This window comes from Ursus maritimus, unplaced genomic scaffold (genome assembly GCF_017311325.1).
Source record: "Ursus maritimus isolate PB19 unplaced genomic scaffold, ASM1731132v1 scaffold_33, whole genome shotgun sequence".
NCBI classification, from domain to species: Eukaryota; Metazoa; Chordata; class Mammalia; order Carnivora; family Ursidae; genus Ursus; species Ursus maritimus.
The window spans coordinates 23,922,516-23,940,104 of record NW_024425897.1 but is presented as its reverse complement, the minus strand read 5'-3'; the positions used below and the strand labels follow the sequence as shown (position 1 = coordinate 23,940,104).

The 17,589-nt window shown below is 43.4% G+C and overlaps 1 protein-coding gene across 4 annotated transcripts in view; it reads left to right on the top strand.

Annotated features, from left to right (window-relative positions):
* SBNO1 (strawberry notch homolog 1) overlaps window positions 1–6,495 on the top strand; it is a 54,953-nt gene extending 48,458 nt beyond the window's left edge. For all 4 annotated transcript variants that reach the window (XM_040620010.1, XM_040620008.1, XM_040620009.1 and 1 more), the window contains one exon: window positions 58–6,495. In XM_040620010.1, coding sequence (XP_040475944.1) covers window positions 58–200 — 143 coding nt within the window. In that variant the 3' untranslated portion in view covers window positions 201–6,495. The remainder of the gene's footprint in view (window positions 1–57) is intronic.
* Window positions 6,496–17,589: the final 11,094 nt, after the last annotated feature.

The following is a 17,589-nucleotide window of genomic DNA, read 5'->3' as shown; positions in this document are numbered from 1 at the left end:
CTGTAAAATATAGCTCTCCTGGATGCAGCCTTCATCAGTTCTTGTTTCTAATTGCAGGTTTGATCATTCCTGCAAATTGTGTGTCTCCTCTTGTAAATCTCCTGTCAACTTCAGACCAGTCTCAACAGCTTGCGGTCCAACAGAAACAGCTCTGGCAGCAGCGTCACCCGCAGAGCATCGCCAACTTGAGCAACGCATAAGAACAGACAGGTTTCGACATGGATGTATCTGAAATGCTGTTGAAGCATATCATTTGCATAAAAATCAGGGACAGTTTCCAAAGAATTATAATTTTTTTTCAGTTGTGCTCTCTCTAGTTAATTTTTTTGGGAATAAGGACAAACCTGGAATAGATAGCAAAACTGAAAATCAGCAGTGCCGATGGTGGTACATATGTCTTTCCTTTGCTTTTCCCATGGTACTTCCCATATGCTTTTACTTTGGGTGAGCAGAGGGATATGTGCGCGTGCGTGTGTGTCTGTTTGTTTGTGAGTTTGTTAAAGGCTACAAACCACAATTGGTTTTAAAATGCTTGGAACTTCCCAAACTGGCTTTACTTTTATGTTACACAGTGCTCAGGGTTAACGCAGTACATCCATGCAGTCGCTGTGGGAGCTATCCCCAGATGCATGTGTTTGAGTCTATAAATATAGAAAATATATATTGGTTTCTTTTTCCAACGTATTAAACAATAGGTTTATTAAAGCATGAAATGAAAGGTTGCATATCATGCATTCAGGTTCTTTTCTAGTTTTTGTTCTGACAGTGCATGTCTTTGAAAGCATGCGTAAACAAGATTAAAGCAAGTCAAGTACCGGAGAGAACATTTGTAGATGTACAGCATTGGTTATTGCATTTTTATAGTGTTTATACCTGGGTATTGCTTCTCACCCTGCAAATCCCACCCCCAGCCCCATTCTCCCTGCCCCAGGTTTCTTGTCAAGGTAATGAGTATATACATTTTTTTGTGGTAAAACTCTTAAAAAGTTAATTTTAATGTATTAATAGTATTCCTAATGTGTGCTGCAAAAATGGCTACAAGCCTGCTTTTCTTAAAATTACATTTTCCTTAACTTAAAGATAGTTTTAGAAAGAAGTACAAATTGGCTTCCATCTTGCAAACAATCTTTTTTTTTACTTCATTATCTTAATTTGTCACTCATAAAAAAGGAAACCGTACTTGAGCTGTAAACTAGACAATGAGGAGACACTTGAGGCTTCTGCTGTATGTTTATTTCTTGTTGTTATTGTTGTTACCCAGTAACTTGAATATTGTTTAATGTGTTGTAAGACATTGTAGAGTTTATCTCAAGCTGTTAAAAATGGTAATGTACAAATGTGAATAGACACTTATCTATAATATGGGTAAGTTTTGTTTCGCCTATAATAGATGTTTATAAAAACAAGTGAGGGGACAATTGTTTTTTTTGTTTCCTTTTGTTCCCCCCCCCCCTTTTTTTTTGCTTGCACAGGTTGCACTATTGAAAAATTGAGATTGTATAAACCTGGTCAAAAGCTACAAGATACCACAGTCTTGTAGATGTCAAATAAAAAGTTATGATACTAACCAGAGGTGGACTCGTGTTTAGGCCATCACCACGTTCAGAAGCAGTCTGTGACGGGGGTTCTGCAGAACTTGTGTATGGCTCCGCATTCCAGGTAGCCTTCTTTTGGGCTTCAGTTGGGCTAACCCTCAAAATTGAGATGGTGTCGAGGAAGGGGTGAAATGATAGTACTTTTGACTCTTGCTCAAGTTGAATTGTTGTCTTTTGTTACTTTGTAAACTTCTAGCAGAATCAGGTGGGGTGTGTGTTCAGTGATGGAAAGCTAGGGCTTTCATCTTCCTGTGTTTCTTTAAGCCTGAGTTTGCCTTAAGTTTCATTTGGATTTATTTATTCTTAATACCTAGAAGAACACATTGACAGTAATTTCTGTTCTTTGGCACGTTTTGCCAAGTGGATGCAACTTTTATCCTCAGTCTAGGCTTTCTATCTCAGGCAGTGATCCATCCGAATATCAACCAGTGTTCCTTGTTAGGGCCACGAGACCCAGCTGGCAGCCAAGAGCAGATTGTCCCACCTGCAGCAAAACTGCTCCGTTCCTCTCTTTTTAAACTGGTAGCCTGCTCAGCGTTCATCAGCACGCCAAAGTGAAAGAAGGGAACCCAAACAGACCTGCTCCCCTCAGTGAGACAACATGGCAGGGTTAGGGAAGACAGATTCTCATAGGCTCTTGGCCCAACTTCCTCTTGTGGGGGGGTATCTTTTTTGCAGGGTATGACTATTTCCAAGCAGCGTCAGTGAAGGATTCTGTAGCATGCAGTTAGTGGACCCCCACAATTCCTGATATGGTGTGTTCTCTTTGAGCAGCTCGCCTGATGCAAAGGGCGTATGTATGTTCTGTTCTTTGAGGAGCAGCTTTGTTTTGCTTTTTAAAAATAAGGTCCAGCAATAAGGCCTCTGAAATCTCCAAGGAGACCTCAAAAAGGCAACCAGTGTAAATAGAGGGGGACCTGAGGTGCCATATGCCCCTGCCCATCTTGCCCAGCATGGTGTGGGGTGTGTTGAGCGCCAAGAGTCTGCTGCTCACCCCCTCCCTGGAGGCTGAACACAGGACCTTACACTGTGTGCTTACCTAAGTCAGCAGGTTCAGGTTGGCCAGCATGGGAAAACCCAGCATTCCAGGTCCTCCTCTGTCAAAAAAACCAAGTCTTAACAACAGCTAACTTTTGTAAATCAGGTCCATGCATTTCAGGATCTGAATGCCACGTCTGACCCCAGGGCCTTGTTGAACCCGATGCGAGTTCATTTGGCTCCTGCGATGCCTTCCCTCCCTTTTTAGCAATATGGCTCTGAGCACAAAGATTTGATTGTAAATCATGTTCATGTTTTCAGAGTTTACAGTGTCCATTGTGCTGAAAACCACTTCCTGAGGCCAGAGCTGCTCAGATGGTATCTTGGGGGGAATTCGTGTTCCCCGAGTTTAGCAATCTCCACACCACAAGGTCTATCTGCAGTTCAGTGGGATTATCCAGATAGGCATCAGTGATGTGAGTTCCTCAAAGTATTAACGAAGTATTTCTTTAAATACAACTTGATCAGAAAGTAAATATCTTAAGTAGTTTTCCCTTTTTGCTGCTATATTGCAGATAGACTCTTCAGTATCTTTTCTTCGCATCTGTGTATAAGCAAGAACTTGCGTCCAAAGCAACGTACTAGTGTGTGTTTGTGTACATACATTTATTCCAGTCCGCTTCAGAGTCAGCACTTCCGAAAATGTTTTGACCTGCATCAGGAACCCTTTCCATTTTAGTATGCTTAATCTGTAAAGGTAAAAGTTCTAGATTACCAAGTTCCAGGGACTGTAACATCTTAGAGGCACAGTTTTGTGTCTGCAGCCCCTGGGGCATTCATTTGCTAGCCTCCATGTGATGCTGTTGGAACTCCTAACAGGCACGACCAGAAAGGGCACCAGGATGGCACGTATAATTGTACAATGGGAGCCTTTTCCCCTACCCTCCCCCCCCCGCCGCTTCCCAGTTTAGCATGAAGGCAAAAAGCAGTAGATTACAAATGAATGGTGCATCTCAGTTTATGAAAGTAGGAGCAGAGGAAAAGTGTTTTCCCTTTTGGTCCTTTTCTTGATAAGATACTGAGAGGAAGGTCCCTGTCTACAATCTCTTTCTTTAAAAACGTACCTGAGTGATATTTGGTAGTTTCTAAGAATGGTGCTACATAAAAGTCGCTGTTAGGTTGAGATCCAGTTAGCCAGACGTTGGGTTAGTTCAGGCATCCCAATGGCAGAGGCAACCACTGTGATGATGGGCATTTGTTGACTACCCCTCCTGTGTCTGGGGTCCCCCTGGCTAACCACATACCCACACACAGGGCTGTGCACACTTCGCTGCTGGCGTGCGGCAGGCAGTCCACGTCGTGGCTATAGCTGCGAGCAGAAACCATTTGTGAGAATTCCTCAAGGGATGCCAGTTATCGAATACGAATGCAGTGTCTTGTAAGGGCATGTAAGTGAAGGAAACACATCTAGATACCTGCAACTCAAGCTAGCCCGTAGTTTTTTCTGAGTACTTGAGGTGAAATCCAAAACCCATCCTCTGATTTTATGCTGTACTTATATATATGTACATAAATGTGTATATATAGAAATGTTGAGTTCTTTTGAATTCTGACTGTAAATATTTCTTGTAAATTGGGACCCCATCCACTTGTTTTTCCCTTTCCCTCGTCCCTTCAATCCTATTTATTCTTTTCTTGACTTCCCATATGGGGCATCTTAATTTTTTTTTATATAAAAGTATGAAAAACTTCTTAGTTGAATTTGTTCATATATTTTAGAATTCAGTTTTGCACCTTTGCTATAGAATTCCTATGTCTATCTTGTGTTAATATTTTTCAACATGCCTGATTGTGTTTGCATTTTTATTACAAATTTTTACTGTGTGCAATGCATTGTATTGGGGGGAATGTACTTGAGTGCAATTTCTGATACTGTCATTATATGACGAGTTATGCTCATTTATGTTGCTCTTTGGAAGCTATAGTGAGCCTGATGTTTTCACATAAACAGATTTCTTCCCAAGACTTCCTTTAAGCTCCTCTAACTTCTTCAGTGCATTTGGGATCCATTGTAGCTCTTCGGTAACCCAACTTGCTCCTGCCCTTGTACCAAAGCCTTCATCTGTGTGGCTCTCCAGCTGAGTAGAAAATCTTGCGGGTCTGAACAGTAATTGATGGCCTGCTGCTGCTGCAAAGTTTCTGTGTTTTTTAAAGAAGTCAGGCCTGTACTGTTAATCTGCAAATAATAAATCAGAAATTTACTTTGCAGTGAGCACAGGTAATCTGCTTCTGCTCTCACCTGTTATGGATATTAATAGCAGATGGGGAGACTGGCCTGGTATGTGTGGGTCTCCATAAAGAATGTACTTGAAGGAACAGTTGTGCTCCAGAGAGAGCAACACAACTACTGCGGAGGCTTCCACGAGCCTTCAGCTCCTGGGTTCTGTGCTGAGGGTAGAACGGGCAGTTAACTGTGGTGGCCTGGCCAGCAGGCCCCCCGAGCCGCTCTCACCGCCAGCGTACTCCTGGTGGGTTGCCCTTGACTGGATGGAGCAGCCACAGACTGGTTGCTGAGCTGGATTAAGGCATTCTTGATGATGAGTGTTGCCAGTAGGGAAGATCCAGGAGTGGTTCATGAAAATGGTGGTAATAATCAGCCGTGAGGCAAACAGACATTGGGTTTTTTACTTAAAGATTTTGCACCTTGAAGAAGATGTTCCTCCATGACTTTTAGGAAGGGTTGTGGTGAGCATTTCTTGGGCCTCTCACTCTCATACGTGTTTCACTTACCTATTGAACTTGTTAGACTTGTTGAAAATATACAAGTTGTCTGCATGTAGATAAGCCTTGGGAACCTAACATATCTTAAATTGGGGCCTGTCAGAGATGTGCTCTGGTGGGAATCCCGGCTCAGACCCACCCTGCCCTCTCCCTGCCTCTGGCGCCCGAGGAGTGGTGAGCGGGGCAGTGTGCACCTGCTGTCTCGGGCGCCCATCAGTGCGGGCCCAGCAAGGGACGCAGCCTGGCCAGGTTGGTTCTTCCTGCTTCTGGAAGTTCAGGCCTCCTCCAGGTTGAAAGTCAATCCATAGGCCCCTTAGTGAGAATACCCCATTCTCCCACCTCCCCACCCCTAGGGCCTGTCTTGCTATGACAGTATCAGTGGCACTGAAGAGGATAAAGAAGCTTGAGCCTTCTTTCTGACTTCCACGTTAGGAGCAGAGAGCTTGTTTCTACGTAGCACATTGTGGTCTCACCGCCATTAGAGAAAAAAACCATCCTGTTCATGGTTTGTACTGAATTTGCAAACTACTGATACTATTTTTCAATAACCACTTGTATCTACCATCAGCCGTGAGAGGTGGGAAGAGGTACACTGTATCTCTGCAATAAAACTCGTGCCGGGTTCTACCTCTGCTGAGCAAAGGATGCTTTTATACGTAGGCGTAGATCTTCCTCCTTTACTGATCTGACTTGGTGCATCTTGAGACAACGTGTGATGGAATCCAAAGACAGTTTGAAACTAAGGTGGATGTAAACTCTTGGTTGTTTTTATTTGGTTCTCTTTTTTTAAAATCTCCCTTTTTATATTGCTCCTCTGTCTTGAATGTCCGTTAGTGTATGAAGGGTACGCACTGTTCTGATGACTCTGCACTGCTTCATTCAGCCTCCACGGTTAATCCAGTACCAAGTGTCCAGAAGCGATTGTTCCAACCATTTTGATATGTAACTTTAAAAATTGGGTCTCATGCAATAAACATGTGTTGGCTGCATTTAGCGAGGTTTACCCTTGCAAGTAAACAATGATCAACCATGAAGCATAACAAACTCTGTATTTAGTTTTTTGTTGTCGTGTTTTTTGTTTTGTTTTCTTTCTTCTTCTTCTTTTTTTTTGTAAGATTCTTAAATAAATTAAACTGGCTAATATGTTTTTTTCTCTGTCTGTGTTTTCTTTCTCTGGGTTCTGAGTTCCCCTTGGAGCTGTATCCAGGCCACCATCCTCGCCTAGAGAGCTTTCCTTTTGGGGGCTTGTACTTTCTTAAGGTGGGCATTTTGTTTAGAATGGATTATAGAAGACGTCTCACAGTGTGGCTAGGATGGAACCCAGCAGTCTTCAGAGCAGAAAACGCACACCCTGCCACACATGCAGACAGCTCTGCCGGCCTGGGCAGAGGTCCCACCACGGCTCCGGAGACTCACCTTACCGAGTGTCTTTCCCGAAAGATGCCACAAAACAGAAGGGTAGCCACAAGTAGTAGACGACCTGGGGCACAAGGCCCCTTCTTTAAAATCATTCCTGTTGTTAAGCAACTGCCTAGTCTGTGAGTCCAAGATTTGAGCTTTGCTTAGGAAAAAACAAACCAGTGTAGGAAACTGTCAGTGTTGTGTGCCTACTGTGTGCCAGTCGCTGTGGAGCGCTCTTCGTATGCCTTTCCATGGCTTTCAGTCCTGTAGTTTTCAGATGAAGTCACTTTGCTCAAATAAGCTATGATGAAAGGCATTTAGTTTCTCATTTTTGTGGGATCGGTGCCTTTAGGTATTAAGGGTTTTATAAGTAACTGCTGTGCACCTAGCATGGGGTCACATGCTGAGTACTTATTCTCACATCGAGACCGTAAACGAGCAAGCAGATAGGATTCTCGTGGTTATAGGAGTTCAGAAAGATCAGGAATGCTATGTGTGCCTGAGCCTAGGAGGTGACTGAGCATGGCGTTGAGGAAGCTGGAGTGGATGGAGAAGGGAGGGAACAAGCTTACGCCACTGTTGAGCTCTGGGACTCATGGATAGAGAAATAAGGATTGGCCAGGAAGGCCAGTCAGCTCCTCACCCTGGCCTTGGGAAGCAGAGAAAAGGGAACGAAGGGAAGAGAAGACACCAGAGAAGATCAGTTACCTCCCCTGTAAGATTTGAGTACCCTCACTCTCAACTTCACGGATGAGACAGGCACAGATCTGGGAGCCAGCACAGGGTGGGGGTCTGTCCAGCCTGGGTGGCCTGGGCCAGGAGTCAGCCCTGCTGTCCTGGGGAAAGGTAGAGGGAGCGGGCACGGGGTAGGAGGATGGGAACGCATGCATGGATTTTTTTTCTTTTTTTTCTTTTATATTTGGAATATGGCTTGTTTGTGAGTCTTGGTGGGGTTTGAAATGCTTAAGAGAATCATAATTTGTAGCTTGAAACTTAAGGGAATTTAATTAAATTTGTAAATGGTGTTTATGTTTAGGGGGATTTAATCTGTCACATGCATGAGATAATTGAGTATTAATTGAACAGGTGAAAGGGAATGTTTTACATTTTAACCAGAATTTTTATTTTTATTTTTTTTAAAGGGATAGCACAGTTGGTTTTTTGGTTTTTTTTTTTAAGATTTTTGTCAGAGGGCACAAGCAGCAGCAGGCAGAGGGAGAAGCAGGCTCCCTGCTGAGCAGGGAGCCCAATGATGTGGGGACTTGATCCCAGGACCCTGGGATCATGACCTGAGCTGAAGGCAGACACTTAACTGACTGAGCCACCCAGGCGTCCCTTAACCAACATTTTTTTTAAATATTTGTGAGTTGAGGGGCACCTGGCTGGCTTTGGTAGAGTGTGTGACTCTTGATCTAAGGGTTGTAGATTCGAGCCCCATGTCGCGTAGAGAGGTTACTTAAAAAATAAAAATCTTTTAAAAAAATACATATGTAAGTTGACCTTGAAGACTGAAAGGACACAGGATTTTAAATGTATAACCTTAATAAGTTAGGGTGTTCATCTGAATAAGAGATTAAAGGACCTGACCTTCATTGAGCACCACCACTGTCCCCAAGTTTTTGGCTCCAGTTTGCTTTACCGTGTTCCCCTTCAGTGTTTTATCTGCACTCAAGTCTGCTTTCAGCCTCACCGTGTGTCTGTGTGTCCCCTGGGCCTCCACACTGTTTACATTTGGGCCAGACCCTTCCTTGCAAGGGGCTGTCCTGTTCATTGTAGGATGTTGAGTGGCATCCCTGGTCTCTACCCACTAGATGCCAGTAGTGCTCACTGCTCATACCCAACCACACCGCAACCCCCCTCCGGTTGTGACAACCCAAAATGTCTCCAGACATTGCCAAATGCCCTCTGAGTGGCGAAATCGCCATCCCCTTGGTTAAGAACGACTGTCCTCGGTGAATTAGTCATAAAGGGGCAAAAGTTGGTGTCTACGATGGGTGTGTGCGCGCGTGCACGAGTTTGTGTTTTATAGAGGACGAGGTCCATGAACAAGGGCCTTGAGATACAGAAAATACAAATGCTAAACTGGCTGGGGGTTTGGAGTATGTACAGTACAATTTCCATAAGTATGAATATTTAACAGCTAGTCATTTGAGAGCATGATGTAAAGAAGCCATCTGTGGAGGCCTTTATGGAGAGAAAGGAGGCTAAAAGAAATGTGCAAAATGCTTATTTTTAGAGTCCAATTCTCGGCATGTTGGCTTCATCCTCTGAAAGCTGCCCACTCTGGGCATCAAGTGCATTATTGGGTTAGGAGAGGCAAGGGCCTTGCTGTTGGCTCCAAATCACCAAATCAGCATCATTTAAGAATCACCACTAAGTATCGTACGAAGGTAGGATGACTGGGTGGGTGCTAAATTAGTCTGGAACACTTCTTATGTTTTCGATTAGTTCTTTGCTTGAATAACACCACCTGACTGAAGTCAATAAGCAGATGAGAACGTACAGAGGACACTGTTTCCACTCCCACCACTTGGTCCCCCGTTCCTGTTCCACCATTTCAAGGTGGTCAGCCTTGCCAGTTTCTTCAGTATTCCTTCTTGGGGAACTCTAGAGGGTAATTTTTTTAGTAGCAACAACAACAAAGTGCTCTAGCTTCTGTTGTTTACCTTTGGTTCCAGGCAAGATTAGCTTTCAACAAAGATTGATGTGCAAGCCCTCAATTACTAGAGAAATCCAAACTAGAATAAATTATAATTGTAGGAAATTTGGAAATTCAGCAGCACGAGCCCTTAGTAGAAAGTTGAGTGTTTTGCTAAGGTGCCCACTGGTTAGAGCAGTAAGACTCTCCTAGAATTCCACCATTTTCCTCTCGAGTCAAGATCAGGATAAATTATACATTTCTCTCACTCCCTGCATTAATACTGGGGTTTTGCTTAGCTTTGTGTTCCCACAGCTTATTTTTTGCATGTGTTGTTCAGAGGTATTGATATGAAGATAAGTTCATTATATCCTCGAATGCATGTCCTAGTTTTTGGTGTTCTACCTGTGGGGAATCAAGCTTAAGAAACAAATTTCTGTGGTCTAAAACCGGCATTGGCAAACTCTGGTCCGCGGGTCAAAACCAGCGTATCACCTGCTTTTGAGTGACCCTGCAAGCTAAGAAAAGTTTTTATATTCTTTTTTTTTTTTAAGATTTTATTTATTTATTTGACAGAGACAGTGAGAGAGGGAATACAAGCAGGGGGAGTGGGAGAGGGAGAAGCAGGCTTCCCGCCAAGCAGGGAGCCTGATGCGGGGCTCCCAGGACCCTGGGATCATGACCTGAGCTGAAGGCAGGACGCTTAACGACTGAGCCACACAGGCGCCCTGAAAAGTTTTTGTATTCTTAAATGGTTGGGGGGGGGGAGATTTTGTAATGTGAAAATTACATGAAATTGAAATTTCAGTTTTCATAAACAAAGTTTTATTGGCACTGGGTCATGCCATTCCTTTTATCTATCTAGCACTAAACGGCAGAGTTGCGTTGTTAAGAGACTACGTGGCCAAACTATGGCAAAGCCCAAGAAGTTTGTTATCTGACCCTTTACAGGATAAGCTTGCTGGCTCCTGGCCTACAAACAGGAGTAATGACAGAAACAACTGAAAATTAATACATTTGGGACTAGACCTCTGATCAAAACCCAACTTGATATAAAATCAAGTATGGTTTTGCTGTCCTGAGGACATAAACCCTGTTAGAGTCGCTAACTGTGATAAGCTAATGTGACACCGCAAACCACAACTTGTCTGCTGGTCAAACTGTTGGGTCTGACCATTTACTTAACTAGTTTCTTAGGTCAGGGGTCTCCAAACTGCTTTTGGTCACATATTTAAAGTATTTCTTTTCTGGAGCGCCTTGGTGGGTCAGCCGTTAAGCATCCAACTCTTGATTTCAACTCAGGTCATGATCTCAGATTTACATCGAGTCCCACATGGGGCCCCACGCTGGGGGTGGAGCCTGATTAAGATTCTCCCTCTCCCTACCCTCCTCTCTCTCAAAAAAAAAAATTTTTTTTGTTTTTGAGCATACCTCGACTACTGTTTATTAGGTTATTTGTAAGTTCTGTGTATGCTGCTGTTTTAATGTGTACACAGTAAATCCCACGTAAATAGAATTTCTAATATTGCCCCAGTCCAATGAGTTCTTCCTACTCAGCACCTGGGGCAGGTGCACCCCATTTTGAGCAGATTGCCCCAGAATGTTGTCCAGTGATGGAAATGGCTCCAACACGATGCAAAAGGCCTTTCTGGGCTGATGAAAATTAGAGAAATTGGCCTGTGTGTTGTCTCTCTGCCTTCTTAGGATGTTAGCGATTCCAGGATTCTTAGAGCTCTGTCCCATCAAACCTCCGTAATCTTACAGATGAGACTAAGGCTCAGGGAGGTAAGACAAGCTGAGACTTAAGGAGAAGTGTATGGTGCATCTGGAGCTAAAACTTTGTCTCCTGATCTAAGCTCGTTCACTGGGCTTCCTGGTCTCCTTGGTTCATCTGCTGTGCTCCCTGGCAAGATCGTTTGTGAACTGCCCATTAAGCTAATAAGGAACCATTCTAGATCATTCTAAAACCACTCATTAAAGGGTGCTTACTTGTGGAGCTTGGGTGGCTCAGTCAGCTGGGGATTCCCTCTCTCCCTCTCCTGACCTTCCTCCAGCGCTCTCTCTCTTTCTCTCTCTCAAATAAGTAAATAAATCTTAAAAAAAAAAAAAAGTGCTTATTTGAGTTGCATTACAGACATGTTTTTAGTGGAGCCACTAGGAATGTTTGTTTTCCCTTTTAGGGGTTTTAACTCAGACACAGAAGGAAGAGGAGAAAGGGGGAAAACTCCAGATCCTTTTAGAAGCCTGTTGTAGTGGGTTGAATGAACATAAAAGATATGTCCACCTGGAATCATTAAATGTGACCTTTTTTTGGGGGGGGAGTCTTTGCAGATGTAATTAACTTAAGGATCTCCAGATGAGATCATCCTATAATGACAAGTGTTCTTAGAAGGGAGAAGACGAGTGGGAAGGCCATATGAAGACCGGCTCAGCGTGATGCGGCCACAAGCCAAGAGACGTCTGGTGCTGCAGCAGCTGGGAGAGCGAAGAATTCTTCTCTAGAGCCTTGGAGGGAGCACGGCCCTGCCAGCACCTTGATTTCAGGTTTCCGGGCTCCAGAGCTGTGAGAGAAGACATTTGTGTTGTTTTGAGCCGACAAGTTCCTGGTAATTTGTTATGGCGGCCCGAGGACACTAACACATCTGCTGTGGGAAGTGAGCTGTGAGCAGGAAGAAGGGTACGAACTGGAGTCCTTCCTGCAAAGGGGAACTGATCTCACTTTGTCTCATTTCTAGGACCACGCTGCAGCCATTTATGAAATGCTCAGTGTGCCTGACTAGAACATTCAAGGATGCAGTTCTTTTCTTCAGGAAGCTCAGATTCATGAAGGAGACAGACCCGGTTAAATGCAATAATAGCAGGCATTAGTAGAGGGCAGCCAGCCAGGGAAGACTTCTCAGAGGTGGGGAGAGTTGAGCTGGGCTTTGATGGATGAGCAGGAGTTTGCCAACAGGAATATAAGGGCAAATTTGTTTGTTTACTTATTTACTTATTTATTATTTGACAGAGAGCACAAGCAGGGGGAGTGGCAGAGGGAGAGGGAGAAGCAGGTTCCCTGCTAAGCAGAAAGCCCAAGGTGGGGCTCGCTCCCAGGACCCCGAGATCATGACCTGAGATGAAGCAGACATTAACTGACTGAGCCACCCAGGCAGCCCCAAGGGCAAGTGTAGGATACCGAAGTCTTAGGTGTGGGGTTGAACAAGAACCAGGCTCGTAATCCGGTCCGGCCTGAAGAATACTAAGAACTTGTGGGAGGTGAGGGGTAAGGGTGGGGTACAGGGGGATCGCTAAATGTGGCTGCTGTGTCTAGAACAGTAAGCTTCGTGACAGCATGGGGACTGTCTTCCTTTGCTGATTCTAGAATAGTGTCTGACACTTAGAAGACTCTCAACAAATATTTGTTGAATAAAGGGGGAAAAACCCCACATGATCTTCTCAGTAGATGCAGAAAAAAAACATTTGATAAAAGCAGAATTTATAGGGCGTCTGCTTCTCCCGATCCCTCTGCCTCCCCCCGCCCACTTGTGCACTTGCTCCTCTCTCACTCGCTCTATCTCAAATAGATACATAAAATCTTTTTTTAAGAGTAAAATAAAATAATAAATAAAATCCAACTCTCATGATAAAAACACTCCAGAACGAACTAGTAATAGAAAGGAAATTCCTCCACTTGATAAAGGGCATCTATGAAAAGCCCGTAGTGAACATCAAACTTAACGGTGAAACACTGAAATCTTTTCCCCTAAATCAGGAACAAGACAAGGATGTCTGCTCTCACCACCTCTACCCAAATTGTTCTCGAGGTTCTAGTCAGGGCAATTAGGCAAGGAATGGAAATAAAAGACATCCATTTGGAAAGGAAGAAGTAAAACTCTTTACAGATGACATGATCTTATATAAAGAAAGTCCTTTAAAAAAAAAAAGATTTTATTTATTTTAGAGAGAGCATGCATGCGCGTGAGCATGGGCAGGGAGAGAGAAACCAAGCCGACTCCATGCTGATTACAGAGTCTGATGCGGGGCTGGATCTCACAACCTTGAGATCGTGACCTGGGCTTAAACCAAGAGTCAGATGCTTAACCTACTGCGCCACCTAGATGCCCCCCCCTTTTTTTAAGTAGGCTCCACACCCAATGTGGGGCTTGAACTCAGGGCCCTGAGATCAAGAGTTTGCGCTTCTGGGGCGCCTGGGTGGCACAGCGGTTAAGCGTCTGCCTTCGGCTCAGGGCGTGATCCTGGCGTTCTGGGATCGAGCCCCACGTCAGGCTCCTCCGCTATGAGCCTGCTTCTTCCTCTCCCACTCCCCCTGCTTGTGTTCCCTCTCTCGCTGGCTGTCTCTATCTCTGTCCAATAAATAAAAATAAAAAATCTTAAAAAAAAAAAAAAAAGAGTTTGCGCTTCTGACTGAGCCAGCCAGGGACCCGTATATACAGAAAATCCTAAAGAAACTATATACTCACTCACACAAACCAGTAGAGCTAATAAGTAAGCTCAGGGAAGTTGCAGGATACAAGACAATACACAAAAATTACTTGTATTTGTATATACTAGCAAAGAACAATCCAAAAATCAAGAAAATAATTCCATTTACAATAGCATCAGAAATAGTGAAATACGGGGGCATCTGCGTGGGTCAGTTAAGTGTCCAACTCTTGGTTGTGGCTCAGGTCATGATCTCAGATGCCCCACTCAGTGTGGAGTCTGCTTGAGATTCTTGGTGTCTCTCTCTCTCTCTCTCTCTGTTTCTAAAATAAATAAATACATGTTTTTTAAATAAAGATTTTATTTATTTATTTGAGAGAGAGAGACAGAGGGAGAGAACAGAAGCAGGAGGAGCGGTAGGCAGAGGGAGAGGGAGAAGCAGACTCCCTGCTGAACAAGGAGCCCGATGTAGGGCTCGATCCCAGGATGCTGGGAATCATGACCTGAGCTGAAGGCAGACGCTTAACTGACTAAGCCACCCAGGTGGCCCAATAAATAAATCTTTTTAAAAAAATAGTGAAATACTTAGGAGTAAATTTAAGCAAAGAAATACAAGGCTTGCACACTGTAAACTATAAAACATTGCTGAAACTAAAGGCAAAAAAACCCTTAATTAATGTAAGGACATCCTGTATTCATGGGTTGGAAGACATAATAATGCAGTTAAGATAGCAATATTCCCTAAACTGACACACAGGTTTAATACAAGCCCTACCGGAATTCCGGTTGCCTTTTTTTTTTTTTTTAAATGAACAAGCTGATCCTAAAACTCATATGGAAATGCGGGGGACCCAAATAGGCAACAAAACAATATTGAAAAAGAAAAACAAATGTGGAGTACTTGCACCTCCTAAATTCAAAGCTCACTTCAAAGCTAGAGTCATCAAAGCAGGCGACTTTGGTGTAAGGATCGACATACAGATTGATGGGACGGAACTGAGAGTCTAGAAATAAATCCTCATATTTATCATCAATTGATTTTCAACAAGGGTGTCAAGACAATTGGGTGGGAAATAATAGTCTTTTCAATAAATGGTACAGGGACAACTAGATACCCACATGCGAGGAATGAAATTGGCCCCACCTCACATCATACATAAAAAATAATTAAAAAATGGATCAAACACCTAAATGTAAGAACAAAAACTTTAAAACTCTTCAAAGAAAGTGTAGGCGAAAATCTCTGTGATCTTGGAATAGATATGACACCAAGAGCACAAGCAAATCAAAGGGAAAAAAAATAGATAAATCGGACTTCAACCAAATTAAGAATTTGTGTGTCTATGGACATTATCAAGAAAATGAAAAGACAACCCACAGAATGGGAGAAAACATTTGCAACTTATATATCTGAGAAAAAGCTGCTTTTCAGAATACATAAAGAATTCTTACAACATAAAAAGAAATCTCACCTGAAACACGGGCAGGAGTGCCTGGCTGGCTCAGTCTGTGGAGTGTGCGGCCCTTGATCTTGGGATTATAAATTCAAGCCCCATGTTGGGGTGTACAGAGTATTTAAGAATAAAATCTTAGAGGCTTCTGGGTGGCTCAGCCGGCTAAGTGTCTGCCATCCATCGGCTCAGGTCACAATCCCAGGGTCCTGGGATCAAGCCCTGCATTTGGCTCCCTGCTCAGCGGGGAGTCTGCTTCTCCCTCACCCTCTTCTTCTCTCTCCCCCCGCCGGCTTGTGCTATCTCTCTCAAATAAATAAAATCTTTTTTAAAAAATTAAATCTTAAAAAAAGAACATAAAAAAGGGGCAAAGGACCAGAATAGACATATCTCCAAAGAAGATCTACAAATGGTTAGAAAATACACGGGAAGATGCTCAACATCACTATTCATTAGGGAAATGCAAATCAAAACCATGAGATACCAGTTCACATCCACTAGGAGGCCAAAAAAAAAAAAAAAAAAAAAAGCCAGATAATAAAAATGTTGGTGAAGATGTGGAGAAATTGGAACACTTTTACATCACTGGTGGGAATGGAAAATGGTACAGCCACGATGGAAAGAAAGTTTGATAGTTTCTCAAAAAGTGAAACAGTGTTACTATATGGCCTAGGAATTCCATTCCTGGGTATAGGTCCGAAAGGACTGAAAACATGTTCACACAAAAACTCCCGCACACCCATGTTCCGAGCAGTACTATTCACAATAGCCAAAGAGTGGAAATAAGCCAGATGTCCCTCAATGGGTGAATGGATAAACAAAATGTAGTCCATCGTACAATGGAATATTATTCAGCCGTAAAAAAGGAACAAATTACTGATACGTATTACAACACGGATGAACCTTGAAAACTCACGAAGAAGCCAGGCACAAAAGGGCACATATTGTATAATTCCATTTATATGAAATGTCCAGAATAGGTAAACTCATAGAGTGTGGATTAACAGTTACCTAAAGCTAGGGGCGATTGTATATTTTAAAAGGGTAAATTTTATGCTAAGTGAATTGTATGTCAATTAGAAACAAAAGGGAAAAGAAACATTTTTCAGTGATGTTCAGGCCCGAAAGTGAGGGGGATAGGCATCATGTCAAAAATCAATATCAGAAGAGAACAGCCCAGACCATTTGTAGGAGGGATGGGGCAGGTCGATGAGATGTGGATTCTCGCACCAAGGAAACTGAGACCCAGCCACACAGCTGATGGGTGAAGCCAGAATTAGTACCACGTGTGTCTGCCTTAGGAGCTCTCTCCCTGCAGCCTCTAGCCCTGCGCTGTCCAATAGGAAAACTGCTAGCTCTTGGGGGCTCTTGCACACTTGAAAAGTGAGTAGTTTGAATTAAGATGTGCTGTGAGTGTGCAATGCATGTTAGGTTTTGAAGACTCTGTAGGATGAGAGGAAGAGAACGTATCTTAATTTCTTTATGTTCATTACATTTGAAATCAAGATCTGTTGTGTTAAATAGATCAGTTTTGCCAGTTTTTCACTTTCTAAGCTGTGACTACTAAAAAATTTAAAATTACGTGTGTGGCTCGCATTTATGTTTCTATCGGACAATACTGCTGTAGAGTATGTGGGCCCCTGGGGCGGCGTAGGAGAGCTTGGCATTAATTCATTCAGGAAATAAAATTTCACTGAGCATCCCTGGCTGAGCTAGCCTAAAGGTGATCACCGGGGGTGCTGGTTAGGCTGGAGAGGGGGTTATCACCTGCACTTTGAAATCCCAAAGGGGAGGAGGGAAGGCATGTGCGGTAACCCTTCCCTCTTGGCGGGGAGGTTGATGCCTTCTTCACTAGATCCAGATGCGCCCGAAGGTCTGTGACTAATTAAAAATCTGCAAGGCATGGCGATTAAAAACGGCAGAGAAGGGTGAGTATCTTGTGTGTTTTGACAAGCTTTTTTACTATTTCAGTGGAACTCCAAGAAACGGTACCTTCAAAAGCTTAGTCATCTTATCCAAGATACATATTTGATGATATGTTTCAGTCAGACCTGAGGATGGGCTGGAGGGGTGGGGGTGGAAGGAGGACAGAAAATTGTAATGCACACTCCAGGAGAGCAGAAACTTTGTCGAGTTCATTCTTGTATCCTTGGCGCCTGGACCGGTGCCAGGCACATAGTAGGCGCTTCTTAAATATCAGAAGGAGTTAAGATGTAGAGTTATGTGGATACAATAGAGAATTTTCCAGGGACGAGGAGGCCTCTAGCTTTTGTCAGTCTCCAAGGAGTCTCGTAGGCCCCCAAAGGGTTAAAAACCACTTAAT